This window comes from Cucumis melo, chromosome 6, assembly GCF_025177605.1.
Source record: "Cucumis melo cultivar AY chromosome 6, USDA_Cmelo_AY_1.0, whole genome shotgun sequence".
In the NCBI taxonomy this organism is placed as follows: domain Eukaryota; kingdom Viridiplantae; phylum Streptophyta; class Magnoliopsida; order Cucurbitales; family Cucurbitaceae; genus Cucumis; species Cucumis melo.
The window spans coordinates 2,182,743-2,199,983 of NC_066862.1; the positions used below are offsets into that span (position 1 = coordinate 2,182,743).

The 17,241-nt window shown below is 34.7% G+C and overlaps 3 protein-coding genes across 5 annotated transcripts; all 3 read left to right on the forward strand.

Annotated features, from left to right (window-relative positions):
* Window positions 1-723: 723 nt before the first annotated feature.
* LOC103484171 (protein NRT1/ PTR FAMILY 7.3-like) lies at window positions 724-5,854 on the forward strand. The gene is made up of 5 exons (XM_051085955.1): window positions 724-990; window positions 1,786-1,912; window positions 2,561-2,778; window positions 3,926-4,488; window positions 4,583-5,854. Exons 1-5 carry the CDS (start codon window positions 955-957, stop codon window positions 5,430-5,432), a joined length of 1,794 nt encoding a protein of 597 aa, XP_050941912.1. The 5' UTR covers window positions 724-954; the 3' UTR covers window positions 5,433-5,854.
* A 1,792-nt stretch (window positions 5,855-7,646) lies between these two features.
* LOC103483413 (protoheme IX farnesyltransferase, mitochondrial) lies at window positions 7,647-12,862 on the forward strand. The gene is made up of 7 exons (XM_008440026.3): window positions 7,647-8,108; window positions 9,122-9,251; window positions 9,731-9,868; window positions 9,995-10,128; window positions 10,930-11,055; window positions 11,638-11,741; window positions 12,307-12,862. Exons 1-7 carry the CDS (start codon window positions 7,762-7,764, stop codon window positions 12,672-12,674), a joined length of 1,347 nt encoding a protein of 448 aa, XP_008438248.1. The 5' UTR covers window positions 7,647-7,761; the 3' UTR covers window positions 12,675-12,862.
* Window positions 12,863-13,554: 692 nt separating this feature from the next.
* On the forward strand, window positions 13,555-16,798 carry LOC103483412 (WD-40 repeat-containing protein MSI1). 3 transcript variants are annotated; one of them, XR_536572.3, is made up of 7 exons: window positions 13,555-14,050; window positions 14,326-14,652; window positions 14,999-15,151; window positions 15,463-15,587; window positions 15,754-15,849; window positions 16,095-16,374; window positions 16,486-16,798. XR_536572.3 is itself a non-coding variant. In XM_008440025.3 (7 exons), the coding sequence occupies exons 1-6, from the start codon at window positions 13,706-13,708 to the stop codon at window positions 16,318-16,320; spliced, it is 1,272 nt and encodes a 423-aa protein (XP_008438247.1). In that variant the 5' UTR covers window positions 13,555-13,705; the 3' UTR covers window positions 16,321-16,342; window positions 16,486-16,798. The 3 variants fall into 3 exon arrangements, 2 of the variants coding, with proteins under 2 accessions (XP_008438247.1, XP_008438246.1); XM_008440025.3 differs by having other exon boundaries at window positions 16,095-16,342; XM_008440024.3 differs by having other exon boundaries at window positions 16,095-16,798.
* The last annotated feature ends 443 nt before the right edge of the window (window positions 16,799-17,241 follow it).

Here is a 17,241-nt window from a genome sequence, read left to right on the forward strand (position 1 = left end):
GAATATATGTTTGAAAAAATAATAACAAAATCCAATATTAGAAAAATAGGTTGAAATGACTTTTTAAGAATTAAAATAAAATGTTTTTTGTGACAATTTTATTTCTAACTTCTTGATAAATTAGTACTAAAAGAAATAATCTTTGCTATCACCTTCTAAATGAAATCATGAAAAAGGGGAAAATTATATAAAATAGCTACTTTTTAGTTACAAATTTAAAAATTTATACTAATGATCTAGAAAAATACTTTTATTTTGTTCTTATATAACTAACATTTTCAAAATTTTCTATCGAATAATTTTTTTTTAATGTACTTGTAAATTCTTTTAAGTTAATTATCGTATTATTGAGTTTATTTAATTTTAGTATTTATAGTTTTTATAAATATTAAGTGTAGTTCGAAGAAAGCAATTTTTTATGGTAATAATGTAAATATTTTTTTTTGAAAATTTACAATAATAAAAATAAAGAAAACAAAAACAATAAACTAGTATTATTAGTGACAATATTTTGATAAAAATTAAACAAAATTTAAAATACATATATTATATTGAAATTTTTTTTTTTTTTCACCCCACTTAAAAGCAGACACTTTAATTATTAATTTTTTTTCTCACTTGAAAAAAACATTTTATTTAATTTTAAAAAATAAAATTGCATTCTCTTTTCCTCCTTCTTTCCCACTTCCTCACAGCTGTCCAAAATTATATTTTCTCTCTCTCTCTCTCCTCTGTCTATAAATAGAGACCCCAAATCCCAAATCTCTTCTCCCCAAGATACACCTCTCCATTCCTCATTCCATCATCATCATCATCGTCATCAAAATCATCTCCAAAATAATTTCCTCATCTTTAAGATCAACTCTCTTAGAATCCATCATTAATTGTTGCTCTGTTCTCTTTAAGCTCTTCCAGTCGTTGTTGAGTTTCTTCCCATTGCATGCCCCAGCTTCAATGGCTTGTCTCAGTATCTCTTGTTTTGATGATCAGGTTTGTAACCCAATAGTAAAACAAAGAGTGTTTGCATTTCTTTTCCTCTTTTTCTTTCTTATAATCATCGTTACGTATGGACAAACAAGTAGAGTAGTAGTAGTAGTATTTTGGAAGGATACTACTCGTCTAACTACACGCAAACTATTTATATTTACGACTAACTTTCTAATGTGACATGTTTCAAACACACACACACACACACATATATATGTGTATATATATATATATATATCTTTCTTTTTTATATTTGCTTGATTAGTACTATTTGAAGGTAAGTAATTAGGGTTAGTGTCCGATTGTTGTATCTATGCAAACTTCCACTATTTTGAACCGTTGGATCTTTCAATATCTACATGTCTAAAAAATAGGTAGGATTATATATATATATATTTTATTATCACATTTGTGGTTTGTTAAAATGAAGAGATAAAATTTTATAACACTTTTTTTTTTCTTTAATTTGGTATTTGATTGGATGGAATCGACGTGTTTTAGGGATCAGTGCTGAATCATGAGTGAAAAAGTAAAAAAGTAAAAAAAAAAAAAAAAAAAAAAAAAAAAGTGGAGAGAGAAAAGATAGTGAAAAAGGCACTGATAATGTTCAGAAAAACTTTACTATAATATATATTTCCAAATTCTTCTTTTAATTTTTTTCTTTATAGTTTTGATTCAGAACTTAGGATTCTTGGTTTCTGATTTTTCTGAAATGTGGTGGTTTATTTTAAATACATATTTGATGTACGTGAGAAATTATTCCATTTTTCTAATTTTTGTATTTTTATTTTTATTTAGAGTACTAAGAAGAAGGTGATGACATCGGAGAAGGAAGTTTGTACGCTCGATGGAGCGGTCGATCGACACGGTCGACCTGCTATTCGGGACAAAACTGGAACTTGGGTTTCTGGAATCTTGATACTTGGTAGGTTCAGTTTGGACAATATTATCATGTGTGACGATCTTCGTATTATGTATACTTCGAGATTATATTGGATTTTTATCTTTTACAGTATTTTGCTACACCAATAGGTTAAATTATCACTAAGTTTGTAGTGTGATGTGACTTATTAAAAATAATAAATTTCAAGGACACTTTTTTATGAGCAAATTTTTCAAAAGACAGGAAAAAAAAAACCAATTAAGTGCGCTGTTACTTTCATATATAATTTGTCTAATTTCCAAAAAGTGCTTTTGATGAAAGTTTTCGAAAATGTTTTTCATAGGTTTATTAGACTTTTTTTGTTTCTGACACTATAGGAATTTTAATAATTACATGGATATCATGATGTTAAACATATTTTTTAGTCATTCAAAAACAAAATTATTAAGATCCAAAAACATAGACTATTTATTTTGTAGAAAGATAAGTCGTTTTTTTTATACTATGTTTCTATTTTACCGCTAAAGGAACTTATTATGGATCCGTAAGTACGTTATTGAGTGTTGGAGAATCTTTTCCTTGTAACAATTAAAGTTGAAACTTAATATTTTAATGCTTTGTTAGATATATAATTGAAGTTAGAAAAGGTAATTAAATTGTGGTAGATGTGATTGTTTAATAATGGGACAGTGAACCAAGGGTTGGCTACATTGGCATTCTTTGGAGTTGGAGTAAATTTGGTACTATTTCTCACAAGAGTGTTGGGACAAGACAATGCCGAAGCAGCCAACAACGTTAGCAAGTGGACAGGAACTGTTTACATCTTCTCTCTTCTTGGAGCTTTCCTTAGTGATTCCTACTGGGGAAGGTTCAAGACTTGTGCCATTTTTCAAGCCATTTTCGTCATTGTAAGTACTTTAACAATAATCACTTTCTCTTCAATTATAATAATAAACAATAATTGTCTAACTTTTTTTTTTTTTAGGTTATGATCACCTTTTAAAAAGTCATATGAAAATTGCTCCAACAACTTCATAAATTATAATTATTTGTCTTTAATACCCTGTTTTATATGTCAATAATAACAAAGAAACGAAAAGACACAACATAAAGATTATTTTAGCGCGTGGATGAGACTAAACTTTCTATACATATATGGAATTATTGACATGATGTTTAAGGGTGTCATGTCAACTTTGTTAGGGTACCTATCATATTATTGTTGTTTGTTGGTTTTTCCTATTTGCTAAAACTATTCAAAATGGAAAATATTAGGGTTCTTTTAATGTTAAAAATGGGGATTTGATAACTTGAAACAAATGGTTGTTTGAATGAAAACCATTTAATTTTACTATGAAATGGGATGGGGGTTTTAGAATGTTGAATAATAACATATCAAAAGTAAAAAATAAAATAAAATAAACCAAAGGAACTATTCATAGTGTCAATTTCAACTTTAGTTCAAACTTTGCAATTAATATAATTCCAACCACTTGTAAAATTTATAATGGCTACTTTATGACCACACGGTGTCGTCTAGTGAGAAAGAGTAAAAAGGAAAAGTTCCCTTCACCTAGACATAAATCTAAACAAATGTTGGTTGATATCAACCACAAAACAAATGTTTAATAAAGTGCAAACTCAAGGTAATTGTGTGTTAGAAAGTGACCCCATAATGTATATTAATAATTAAAAAAAAATACATTTGACTTATTTTATTGTATTAGATAACACTTCTAAAAATTTTAAATATAGTAAAATCTATCGATCTGGTTAATAAAATTTTAGTAATAGACTCCAAGATTTAGATCTTAGGGTTTTGGATCGTGGGCAAGTGACTTTATTGGATGTAGGCCATGAGTTAATATTGTAAAAAAAAGAAAAGAAATTTAGTTACAAGTGAAGAAGCATGAACTGTTAATTTACTATCCCATGGTTTATTTTTATTGGATCAGGATATAAACAAATTGATAAAGAAGTTAAAATGTAAAAGGGTGAATATGGACAAAGATTGTATTATTTACCCTCTTCTTCTTCTTCTTCTTCTTGGGACAGGGTCTTGCATCATTATCAATAACATCCTACGTATTTCTGGTGAGACCTAAAGGATGTGGTGATGAACATACACCATGCAATTCTCATTCTTCCCTCCACATTGCTCTGTTCTACCTCTCAGTTTACTTGGTTGCTCTTGGCAATGGAGGTTACCAACCCAACATTGCTACATTTGGGGCAGATCAGTTTGATGAAGAAGACCCTAAAGAAGGCCACTCTAAGATTGCTTTCTTCAGCTATTTCTACTTGGCTTTGAACCTTGGTTCCCTATTCTCCAACACAATTTTGGGTTATTTTGAAGATGAAGGAATGTGGGTTATTGGGTTTTGGGCTTCTACAGCTTCTGCTGCCATGGCTCTGCTCTTGTTCCTCTGTGGAATCCCTAGATACAGACATTTCACTCCTAAAGGGAATCCCCTCTCTAGGGTTTCTCAAGTGGTGATTGCAGCTACTAGGAAATGGAAGGTTCAGATGATGCCTAATTCAGAGGGATTGTTTGATGATGATGATAAGGAATTGGCTAGCAATGGAGCTAGGAGAATTCTTCATACCAATGGGTTCAGGTGAGTTTCTTAATAAATTTCCGTTTCAGAGTTTTGATTGTTTGATTGATTTCAGGAGAAATGAATGTGATATGTGTGGTTTTGTCGTCTACAGATTTTTGGATAAAGCAGCAGTAATTACCTCGTCGGAGTGTGACAAATTAGACGACGGAGCTCGGAATCCATGGCGTTTGTGCACGGTTACTCAAGTCGAAGAAGTCAAATGCATTCTCAGACTCCTCCCGATTTGGCTTTGCACGATTCTCTACTCCGTCGTCTTCACTCAAATGGCTTCTTTGTTCGTCGAGCAAGGCGCCGCCATGAGAACCAACATTTCTACATTCCACATTCCTCCCGCAAGCATGTCGAGCTTCGACATTCTCAGTGTCGCAGCGTTCATCTTCATTTACCGTAGAGTAATCGACCCAGTCTTTGCTCGATTAACTAAATCAAGCCTCACAGAGCTTCAAAGAATGGGGATCGGCCTCGTAATTGCAATCTGCGCCATGGTATCCGCCGGAACTGTAGAGATTTTCCGACTAAAACACGCCAACAAAGACTGCCTACATTGTGACGATTCGAGCTCCTTAAGCATTTTCTGGCAGATTCCGCAATATGTATTGATCGGAGCATCAGAAGTTTTCATGTACGTCGGCCAACTGGAATTTTTCAACAGTCAGGCACCTGACGGACTCAAAAGCTTCGGTAGCGCCCTATGTATGACCTCAATTTCCTTCGGTAACTACGTCAGCAGCTTGCTGGTGACGATTGTGATGAAGATATCGGCGACCGATAACATGCCGGGATGGATCCCCGGAAACCTAAACAAAGGTCATTTAGACCGATTTTACTTCCTCTTGGCCGCCCTCACGGCAGCGGATCTCGCCGTCTACATCCTTTGCGCCAAATGGTACAAATACATCAAGTTCGAGAGTCGTGAGGCCGACGCCACCACCGCCGTCTAGGGTTTGCTCTGCTCCGGTAGAAGAATGTAGTTGCCAGTGTGTATCCATTCCATGCCGTTTGATCCAATTTCAATGGTCTATGATCGTATTTTTAGATTGGAAGAAAAAATAAATAAATAAGTAAATGGTTTCGAGGTGGCTCGATTAAGATCGTTGAAATTGGACCGGTCAATCGCGGCCGTAGATATGAAGGAAAAGAAGACCCACCCGGTCGAAGGATAATCGGCCGGTTGATGCAATGAAACTTGAGAGATGATTCCGGTTGCTTCTCCAGTTGAGCGGTGTAATGAGAGATTTTACTTGACAAAGGTGGGTGTGTTGAGTACAAACTTTTATTCATGTCCTTTTTATTTAATTCAATGTTTCATTGTATTATTTTTCATTCTATGTATTTAATTAAATTGGCCCATTTTTATTTTTAAGATTTCAATTTTCAAATTTAGTGTGATTTATATGAATCATGGAATTATTAGTTTAAAAAAAGAGAACAAATTAGTCCAAAAATCCGATAAATTATTAACAAAAAAAAAAAAGATCAGAATATTCATATGAGTCATTATTTGGGAAACCGAGTTGACCAATAAAATTCAATTGGCAAACTTAAACTTTGATCCAATAAATTGATGGTTCTCATGGCCCCAACCATCCAATAAACCAAGTTGGGTCGTTATTGGCTTGACTATTTATGGTTGGGTCGGTTCGATTCAAACCGAAACAATGCCTAGAGCCTTTTAATTTGGGCCTTTACATTTTAAAACCAGGATGGGTTGGGCCAACCCATTGTGATAAGAGTGAGAGACACTTCAAAACAAAGAAATAAACCCATACAGAATAACTACCAATACAAAACTTGACTTTAATAAAGTCAATTGTAAAAGAAAAACATGTGCATATTATAGGGTTTGATTGGTTTGAATTGCGTTCTTGGATACATAAGGTCCCGTCTCAAAATTAATTAGATGGTACTTGTATTTTTTTATTGAAGAAAATACACTTTGGGCTATGTAGACTATCATACCATATTATATAATATGCGGTCTTAAATTGAAAAATAAATATCAATTGGTTATGGGAAAATTAGCATATCTATCTTATACGTGGGTGAGACTTCTTGATTTTTCCAACATAACGTCGTCAACACTTTCTTGCATTTAGCGTATTAACTGCAACCAACCATTAAAAAACAAATTTCATCATTCCCGGTCTTTAATGAATAAGTTTTATAAGATTTCATCTAAACATTTTTTCACTCAATTTTTGGTTTTCCAAACACATATCAATGGATGAATTAGTAGTAGTTATTTATATCCCATTAATCTTAAAAACAAGCATTGCCATTTTTTATTAATTGTTTACATATCTCTTGTTATCTATTTGGATTTCTATTGTACGTAGATGAATAAGTTCTACATAAAGTGGATCAAACAATGAGTCAATGTCACATGGAATGCAACACATCATTGTTGGATGAGGTAGGGGCTACGGGATGAGTTTTGCAAGATAGGAAGGGAAACAACATGGTATGCCTATAGGTATGTCCATGAGGTGTATGATCCATGATTGACAGAGGATTGGGCTACACACGATGGACCAGATGCTGTTATCTCTAGAGACATGCGTTCAATAATGGTTGAGTTTAATAGTATGACTACTGTAAACCAAGGGAAAAAAACGGTTAATCTAATAGCGACAAGATCTTATGAAAAGATTTTAGAGGTCAATCATAGCATAACTTTGTAAAGGTATTAGTGGTCTTTAAACAAGGTGATTGGTCAGACAAACTATTAGTGAGGTTCCTTTTACAAGTTTGGTATAAGTTTTTGTTGGTTTCATTTTTTATAGTTCATAATATTTTTTTTGTCCATACAATGAAAATATTAATTTATATATATATATAAACCAAAATTTAAACGGATAGTTGTAAATGTAACAATTATATTCAAAATAATTAGATATATAGCAACATTTTAGCAAATATAGTAAAATCTGTCAAAATCTATCAATGATAAGAGTATCGCTGATAGATTATGTAGTAAATGTTGATCTATCACTAATAGATTATGTAATAGATGATCTATCAATGATAAATCATAAAACTCTATCAACAGAAGTCTATCCGCTATATTTGTAATTTTTTTAAAATATTGCTACATATTTAATAATTATTCTAATAATTACTATCATTATAATTTAAAAAAAAAAACAATTTTGTAAGTTTGGGTCAATCTTTCTGGGGAAAAAAAATGAAAAAAAGAAGTCTCGGCCATTGAAGCAGATTATCGACCGCGTTAGATCCCAAATTCGCCACCGCGCCTTCGCCACTGCCGCCATGTGGAGAAACTGCCGGAGTTTCTCATCCAAACTCCGGCCATCATCTTCATCTCCTAATCCTTCAACCACAACCTCCATGTCCACTTTCTATCGTCACGTCGGCGTCGTTCGTCGCGCCCTCTATCCTTATTCATCATCTTTGTACTCTTCTTTATCATCGTCGCCGTCATCTTCGGATCCCATCAGACTAGGTTATTCGAATTCTCATGGAGTTCGGGTCTTTTCGAGCGTTGCTGATCCATCGTCTTTGGCTTCCACACCGGCGGTTTCTAGAGTCAGGGAAGTCGTGGACTTAGCTCGCCACTATGGTAGCTGTTACTGGGAGCTCTCCAAGGCTCGTCTCAGGTACTTCGTTCGATTGATTGTTTATATGTTGGTAGTCTTTGACCGTGATTTCACATTTTGATTTCCCTCGAATCGATTTCGTATTACGGGCTTTTTAATGCATTGTACAATAGAGGTACAGAAGCAAAGGGCAGCATTAACTCGGGAATTCCCAATTTGTTTTAAACAAGTTGCTCTTCATCCAGAGAATTCGTTCCTTAGTGTTTCTTTTGTAATATTGTAATTTCCCTTCAATTATTGGAGGAATTTCAAACTATACCTTTCGTTTATGCTCTCTTGAAGAAAATCATTGTTAAAACGTTCCAAGTTTTGATTATGTTCAATTTCTTTGGATTTTTATGTTCAATGAAGCCATTTGGAACCCTAATTGTTCATACGTGCTTCATTTCTGAGGTCCAATTTCTTTTTGAGAGCTGTTTCTTGTTTTGATATGTAATTAGTGCCTTTGTGTTGACATCTTCAAGTTTTGATTGCTATCAATATTAGGTTTATTACAAATGGGGAAATAAAATTCTAACAATCGTTCTCTGGTTTAGATTTTTGTCTTTATAATTTAAGTGCCCGGTAATTTTGTTTTCATCAAGCAAATGCATCGATTAAATCACCCAGGCTTGCCCAAATGCTAAATAAGGACCAAAGTAAATAAGTTTAAGTCATGGTGGTTGCCTATGATTTGATATCTTATAAGTTTTTTTTGACAACCAAGTGTAATAGGGTAAAACGATTTTTTTGTGGAAACAATCAAGGTGTGTGTAAGCTAGGCCAAACATTCGCAGGTATATGGAAAGCAAAAGGAGAAAAAAAGAGAGACAAAAATCCATGTTGGGATTATGTATACACATTGGTTGATATTTTAAGGTTGGACAATAGCCTTCACATGTATCTCAATGGGAAATTTAGTTCTCATGAAAAACTATTGACTTTTTCTTTTTCATGGTTGCACAAACTTCTGCCCCCAAATTCATTTTCACGACTGTTGTTTCTTTTGTCTTGGGTTTGCACCTCTGTTGCAGTATGCTAGTTGTTGCAACTTCTGGGACTGGATTTGTTTTGGGGAGTGGAAGTACTATGGACGTTGCGGGACTTTGTTGGACTTGTGCTGGTACCATGATGGTGGCAGCATCTGCAAACTCCTTAAATCAGGTTTCTTTCATTCTCAATTGCAACTCCTAGGTCCTCATGCTGTATTCATGTCATATTTATTATTATTTTTTTGTTTCAAAGAATGTTTCACTGTGTAATGGATGCTTCTTATTATGTATCCCATCTGATCCATTCTTCTTATGGGATCAATCTGAGATTTTTTTTTTTTTGAACAAGAACAATACAAATTAACCCAAGGTTGTAAGATACGAGTATCAACAATTGATGGACTTGCAATACTCCAATATTTGTGCCTTTCTGAATCTTATTTACACTGTTAGTTTTTTTGTTCCTCCTCCCTGGTCGAGGCTGACTTTGGCTAAGATAGCGGCAGCAGACTTGAAAATAATTAAAAATACCCATGCCTCTCTGGAAGTCATGAGGATTAGTTTAAGCACATTTTCTATAAAAGCATCAGATTTCTATGTTCCTCGAATTTTCTCTTAGTTGTTTTATTAATTAGAAATTTATACCATTAGGTTTTTGAAATAAAAAATGATGCTAAAATGAAGAGAACACGCCGAAGACCACTACCCTCAGGGCGCATCACAGTTCCACATGCATTTACCTGGGCAACTTCTGTTGGTTTAGCTGGGACTGCTATGTTAGCTACCAAGGTGACAAGATAAATCGCTCATCGTCTTTTTATTGTTATTCAACCATTATCTATAATTTTGTTGCCACTCTCTGCAGTCTATGAGCCAATATGCTTATGTTGTTCTTTATGGACAAGGTTGTTGCAGACTAATATCTTGGCAGCTGGTCTTGCAGCTTCAAATTTGATTCTCTATGCATTTGTATATACCCCACTCAAGCAGATTCACCCTGTCAATACGTGGGTTGGTGCGATAGTTGGTGCCATTCCACCACTTCTTGGGTAAGTTCTAATCTAGTGTTCTGCGCACGTATCTTTTTAGTGGAATATATTTTACCCTTCAGAAACCAATGTTTTTCAATTTATTGGACCCTTACCTTTTACACTCGACAACTTAATCTTCTGATTAAATGACATTTTCATTCTAGTCGAGTGGAGTCTTGACTCTTGAATATTTTCTCATTCTGCAGAGGTACCACTGTTAAGATTATTAGTACTTTTTGTAGTCTAAGCAATGGATGAAGTTTAGCTTTTTTTCTTTTTTCTTTTTGATGGAATGGATGAAGTTTAGCTATGGGTCTTTTAGTGAATAATATCCTTGTTTATGCTTGATTGTCTCTTTCTATAAAGATTATATTAATGCGACGTATTTTCTTTATGAAAGTAGCTGCATTAGATGGTGATTGTTGGCATTAGACACAAACCCGACAGGACAATTCTAGACAGAAACCTAAATAAAGAATGTATGAAGTTTAGCTATGGGTCTTTTAGTGAATAATATCCTTGTTTATGCTTGATTGTCTCTGTCTGTAAAGATTATATTAATGCGAGGTATTTTCTTTATGAAAGTAGCTGCATTAGATGGTGATTGTTGGCAATTGGCATTAGACACAAACCCGACAGGACAATTCTAGACAGAAACCTAAATGTAGATAATGAAAATTAAATATTTTCCATCCAAGATTTAGGAAACATCTGGGTTCAAACTTAAAACTATTATTTTGTAACAGTATCATACCGAACCGAATCATAGTTGTCAGCCTTGTAGTATGAGATCTTTTCTTTATTTTTTTGGGCTTTCAGGTGGGCTGCTGCTTCAGGACAAATATCTCTGAATTCAATGATTCTCCCTGCTGCCCTTTACTTTTGGCAAATACCCCATTTTATGGCTCTTGCATATTTGTGCCGTGATGATTATGCTGCTGGAGGGTAAGAATATATTTTGATTGCAACTAATTGGTATGTTAATTGCTACCCATCACAATTATCAACTCTATTCTAATGAAAACTTGTTCAAATTGTTCATATTCTGGATTGTTTGAAATATACTTTGAAGAGTGTGAAGGATTGAAGTTTACTTTCAGTTTAGATTAGACTGTCATAGGTTAGCATTGGCAGGTTTGACTATTTAGGGGGTGCTTGGCAACTTGGGTAACCGAGAGAGTTGGGTTGGGTGAGTAAAAAAAAACTAACTCACCTTTTGGTTCACCAATGATAAGGTGGTTTATTACCTCGTTATTCGCATCAACTCACATTTCTCACAAAAAAAACTCACATTTCTCACTTCATTATTCGTGTCAACTCCTCCAGTTATTCCCCTATAATTATTACCAACTCAACGGTAACCAAACGGCCCCTTAAATAGTAAAAGTTTACAAATATGATTTGAGTTGCATACATAGGATCCATAAGTTTTGTTCTTCCTATTCCCAGTTTAAAACACCTAGAACACGTTCGTCCAATAAGTTGTTTAATTATTGGGACCGTTTGAAATGCTTTCGTGTATTTTAGGTACAAAATGTTCTCTCTTGCCGATGCTTCTGGTCAGAGAACTGCTGCAGTGGCTTTAAGGAACTGTCTGTATCTCGTTCCTCTGGGATTCTTGGCTTATGATTGTAAGTTACTATCACACTTTATTTGCTCGCCATCTGCTGCAGATTTCATTTCCGTTGCTGATTTTTGATATATAGTAGAATTCATTTGACTTTCATTTTCATTTAAATAAATGTCATGATGCAAGCAACTTAGTAGCATTACTGAGCAATTTTGAAGTCACGATAGCACCTGACATAGGCAGGAGGCGAAGTGCACTGTATAGATCAATTGCTACTAGGATCCCGAATGTAACGATATTGCAGTATCAAAGAAAAAATAGTAATTATAATATAATAACATTTCCACACTAATATCTTAATAACATCTCTAGCATGCAAAGTTTTTGTATCTTCTGCAGCTCTGCTAAATTTATCACCACCCAAAACCATGCTTTGTTACATTGTGGTAGTTGAACAAGTTTGTTTGTTAGTTGACTGAGAAAGCTGTTATACTCGTCTTTTGAGAAAAATCTGAAACGAGTACATCTATTGTTGTGTTTAAACAACTTGATCACTGTGCCGCCTACCTAGTTTCTTCCCTTGCCAACATACACAACCAAATTCACATGGTATTTAATATTCCCAGGGGGCATCACTTCGGGATGGTTTTGTCTAGAATCATCCATCCTCACACTTGCAATCAGTGCGACTGCATTTTCGTTCTACCGACACTGCACGATGCAGAAAGCGAGGAGAATGTTTCATGCTAGTCTTTTGTATCTTCCTATTTTCATGTCCGGACTTCTTTTTCACCGACTTTCAGACAACGAGCAGACAATGGAAGCAGATAGTTCCGAAAGGATGTTGGATGGTCTAGTACAGGAGGATAGATATATTGCCCAAAAGAACAAAACTGAGCATAGTCGAGGTGTCGCCCAAAGTCGACCGCCTGTAGCGTATGCTTCGATTGCACCCTTCCCTTTCTTGCCTGTTCCAGTATATGCTGATTCTTGATGAACTTAGTTCTTGTTTTCCTTTTGTAAAAACCTTCCACAGCTTTCTCTATTGAGTGGGTGAAATAATGAGGAAAGGATCTTAAATTACATAATCAATTTATTTGTCATTTTGTATGGTTATAGAATTAATTATACAGAGGTATACTACTGTGACATTTTTGGAATATGCAGTGAGATTTTGCGTTATCTCATCCTCTTAATTATTTGAATGCCAATTTCCTAATATATTTTCTTCTGTTTATACTTTATAGAAATGATATGTGTGTAATGTCAATGGTTTGGAGTCTTTGGACCATATATGTATAAAGTTTCATCAATTTAATCTGAGTTTATCACATGGCTAAAGGACTAATATCAAATCCTTTTGAACAAGGGGTATTAAATTGAAAAATACCCAATCAACTAAGGACTAAAATGTATATTTAGCATTTTCTTTTAAAAAAAATCTTAACTAAAAGTTGGTTTCCATCAAGTAATCAGTCGAGAAAAATCAAAATGACTATTAAATTATTGTTTTCAACAACAGGGATTGAATGATCATCACAAATTGAAATTTAAAATTTACAAAAGTAATCGTTGAAATCTTATTTTGTTTTTGACCTCTATTTTAATTTTACAACTTTTTAATTTTTATTGAACCTACAGAAGGTCTAATTTCAATTTTATTTTTTTCGATATCGTAAAATAAATTAAAAATTTTATAAACTATTAGTAAAATTTTGTTATATTTTGTAAATATTTTGTTAAATTTACGTAATTTTTTAAAAAATAAATTGAGATATTGACTTAGTTTTTTTAATTAAACAATTAATTTGTTTGGAGTAAAATTAGAGATGGTTGGGAGAAGGCGAATACATATTAAAATGGGAAATAAAAGAAGTGAGGAAGGGGGTTGTAATTTTAGCCCTAGCTTTGCTCCAACACATATTGGCGGGAACTTCACCGGCAAAACTCAGCCCTCAACTTTGCTCTTCTCACTGACTAAATCCACTCTCAAACTCTCCAAATTTTGCTTCATCGGCAACCATAATGGGGAAGGACGACGAAGAGATGCGTGGAGAAATGGAGGAGAGGCTGATAAACGAGGAGTACAAGATTTGGAAGAAGAATACTCCATTTCTTTACGATTTGGTTATTACTCATGCCCTAGAGTGGCCTTCACTCACTGTAGAATGGTTGCCTGACCGGGAGGAACCTCCTGGCAAGGATTACTCCGTTCAGAAGATGATTTTGGGGACTCATACCTCCGAGAATGAGCCCAATTATCTCATGCTCGCTCAGGTTCAGCTTCCGCTTGAGGATTCCGAGAACGATGCGCGTCATTACGATGATGATCGTGCTGATGCGGGTGGCTTCGGGTGTGCCAACGGCAAGGTTTGTGGATTTGGATCTTTTTTCTTCTCTCTTTTTAATCCTAGAAATGGAAGAGCGTAAAGTTGAATTTTCAGTTTAAAATTTTTCGCTTGAAAGAGTTTATCTGGGTTCGTGTTTAGTGCTTCCAGAGGAAAAAATAATAAAGCAGTTGGATTTGTTAAAGGAAACACGTACTTTCTTTGGGCACTGCAATCGATAGATTAAGAGTAGATCGATTGATGAGTTTTTTTCTCTTGTAGAGCCGCAAACTTATGTCGATTCTTCTCTCAATTCAGGTACAAATAATCCAGCAAATAAATCACGATGGCGAAGTCAATAGAGCCCGTTATATGCCTCAAAATCCATTTATAATTGCTACAAAGACTGTCAGTGCCGAAGTTTTTGTTTTTGACTATAGTAAACATCCATCCAAACCACCTCTAGATGGTACATGCAATCCCGATTTGAGATTGAGGGGTCACAATACCGAAGGTTATGGTTTATCGTGGAGTAAGTTCAAGCAGGGCCATTTACTAAGTGGTTCTGATGATGCACAGATTTGTTTATGGGACATCAATGCTACTCCCAAGAACAAAACCCTTGAGGCTATGCAAATTTTTAAGGTGAGCTCCTCTTAAACAGTCCTCACAACTCCATCTAATTGGTTGCGTTTTTTTGCTTCTCTGGCTTTTTAATCACAATTGGGTATCTCACGTTGAATTTTCTTTAAGTCAAGGGGATGCCAGTTTCATGATGTTTTGTTTGGATTTACAAGGACTACTATTGAATTTGTATAAATATATAATTTGGATGACTGTACATTATAATGGTAGATAGCTAGCACTCGTGTCCTGAATATTGAACTACAACGTGGTAAATATCCCTAGCTAACAATTTTTGAAGAATGTTACATCTATTATGTGGTGCTATTTTGGTTCTATTTATAGTTTGATATGATCTCTATGATAGGTTCATGAAGGTGTTGTGGAAGATGTTGCATGGCATCTTAGGCATGAATACTTGTTTGGTTCAGTAGGTGATGACCAATACCTACTCGTATGGGATTTGCGAACTCCTTCAGCTAATAAGCCCGTACAGTCTGTAGTTGCTCATCAAAGTGAGGTAGGTGCTTCTGGAAGTTAAAAAGAAAACTCATGCAAAACTAAAGTGTTGTGAATGTTTGGTTTCTTCCTTGGAAGGAACTGTTCCTTTTGTGGTTACATGCGAAGGTAAATCTTATGAGAGGATCTTATTGATCATTCTCCAGTCATCAGTGTTATCCACTTGTTTATTCTAGTACTAGATTGCTTTTTTCCTTTTCGGGTTGAAGTCATGTATCACATGGCCATTACTAACTGTGGTAAATGACAATGAAATATAAATGCTGGTCTTTTGGCTTTACTAAATTTGTTTCCCTCGTAATTTCACTTCAGGTTAATTGCTTGGCATTCAATCCCTTCAATGAGTGGGTTGTAGCCACGGGGTCAACTGATAAGACGGTTAAGTTGTTTGATCTACGTAAGATCAGCACTGCACTCCATACTTTTGACTGTCACAAGTAAGCATCCTCCTTAGGCTATGAAGTTCATCAATCTTGATGTTGCTTGCCAAGTGCTGGGAACACACAGCACATGTGCAACTAGATGCCTAGACTCACCTCAAAACCTAGTTCATAACCGTTGATGCTTATTTTTGAACGTCTATACTTCTTTTCTGTGCATCAGAGAGGAGGTTTTCCAGGTTGGTTGGAATCCAAAGAATGAAACGATCTTAGCTTCTTGTTGTCTTGGTAGGAGGCTCATGGTTTGGGACCTTAGCAGGTAATTTTATTAATAAACTGTAGTGTAGCCGCAGTTAATTTGTTTTAATAATTACTACTTAAGTTAGTGGAGTGATATCTGATAAAAAAAGGTTGATTGTGAGATAAGCTAGCCATCAACTAACTACCTATCAACTCTTGATATGCTTTCTGAAAGTTTCCTCGATACCGAATGAAATCAGGGCAATTCTTCATCATATGATTTCCTTAGATGACAGGAGTTCTTTTGTGGATTTTGGTCTGCAGGATTGATGAGGAGCAGACACCAGAGGATGCAGAAGATGGCCCGCCGGAATTGCTGTTCATTCACGGTGGTCATACGAGTAAAATATCAGACTTTTCTTGGAATCCATGCGAGGACTGGGTGGTTGCTAGTGTAGCTGAAGATAACATACTACAAATCTGGCAGATGGCTGAGAACATCTACCATGATGAAGATGATTTGCCTGAGGAGCCTCCAAAGGCCTCTTAATGTTTTGTTCTCTGTATTTTAAGTATTACTTCAAACTATTAAAAATCTTTCAAGGTCTCATTTTGGTCTTCCAATCCTCAATACTCTTTTTCTTCTCCTTGTTCCTCTTACCATCCCCATCCTAAATGGTGTTTTATGAATCTGATTTATCTTTTTGCTTTTCAGTTCTAAATATAAAGAGGCTTTTGAGGCTTTGGATTGTGGTGATTCTCACCATGGCCATGGATATGGATGGTTAAGAAGGAGAAACTTTGTAGAGCTCGGCGGGATGTCGTGGAGGCTGATAGTGTTGGAAGAGAAGATTAATAGTGTTGGATGAGCAATAGTGAGAGGATGTGTTGTAGGTGTGTACTTCCTAAAACTTTAGTTCGGTGCCTTAAGTAGTATACTTGTTCATTATTAGGGTTTATAATGATTCACTATTCACTACTAACTATTATGGGATCAAGAGGCCTTGCAAAGGTAATTTGTTTAACAACTCTATTCTTCAACCTTCTCTCTTTCTAGATGGCTCATTAGAAATATTGTTTTTCCTCTTCATTTTGATGTGATTGGAGGTTTGTGTGCCATTTAAGCTTTTAACGATTGAGATAGAGACCTAACAGAAAATGAATCACAATCCAAGGACTTTAAAATGACTTTTACAATCTTTTGGTAGAGTGGTTCAATCTACCATCACTTTTGTATTCTTCATTTTCACTCATCAAGTTTTTCAGGGCAAATTTCATGTGAACTTGATACCGTTAATTATTACAGCTGCATTTTGATTCATTTAATGTCACAAATTTCATCAAGGACAGGATAAAATCTCTTAAAATTCAATAAGTTTCAACCATGGACAATTAAGTTCAAACTAAACTTTTTACTTATTGATTGTTTGTTTACTTCAATTTTTTAAATAATGAAACGGTATATGTATAG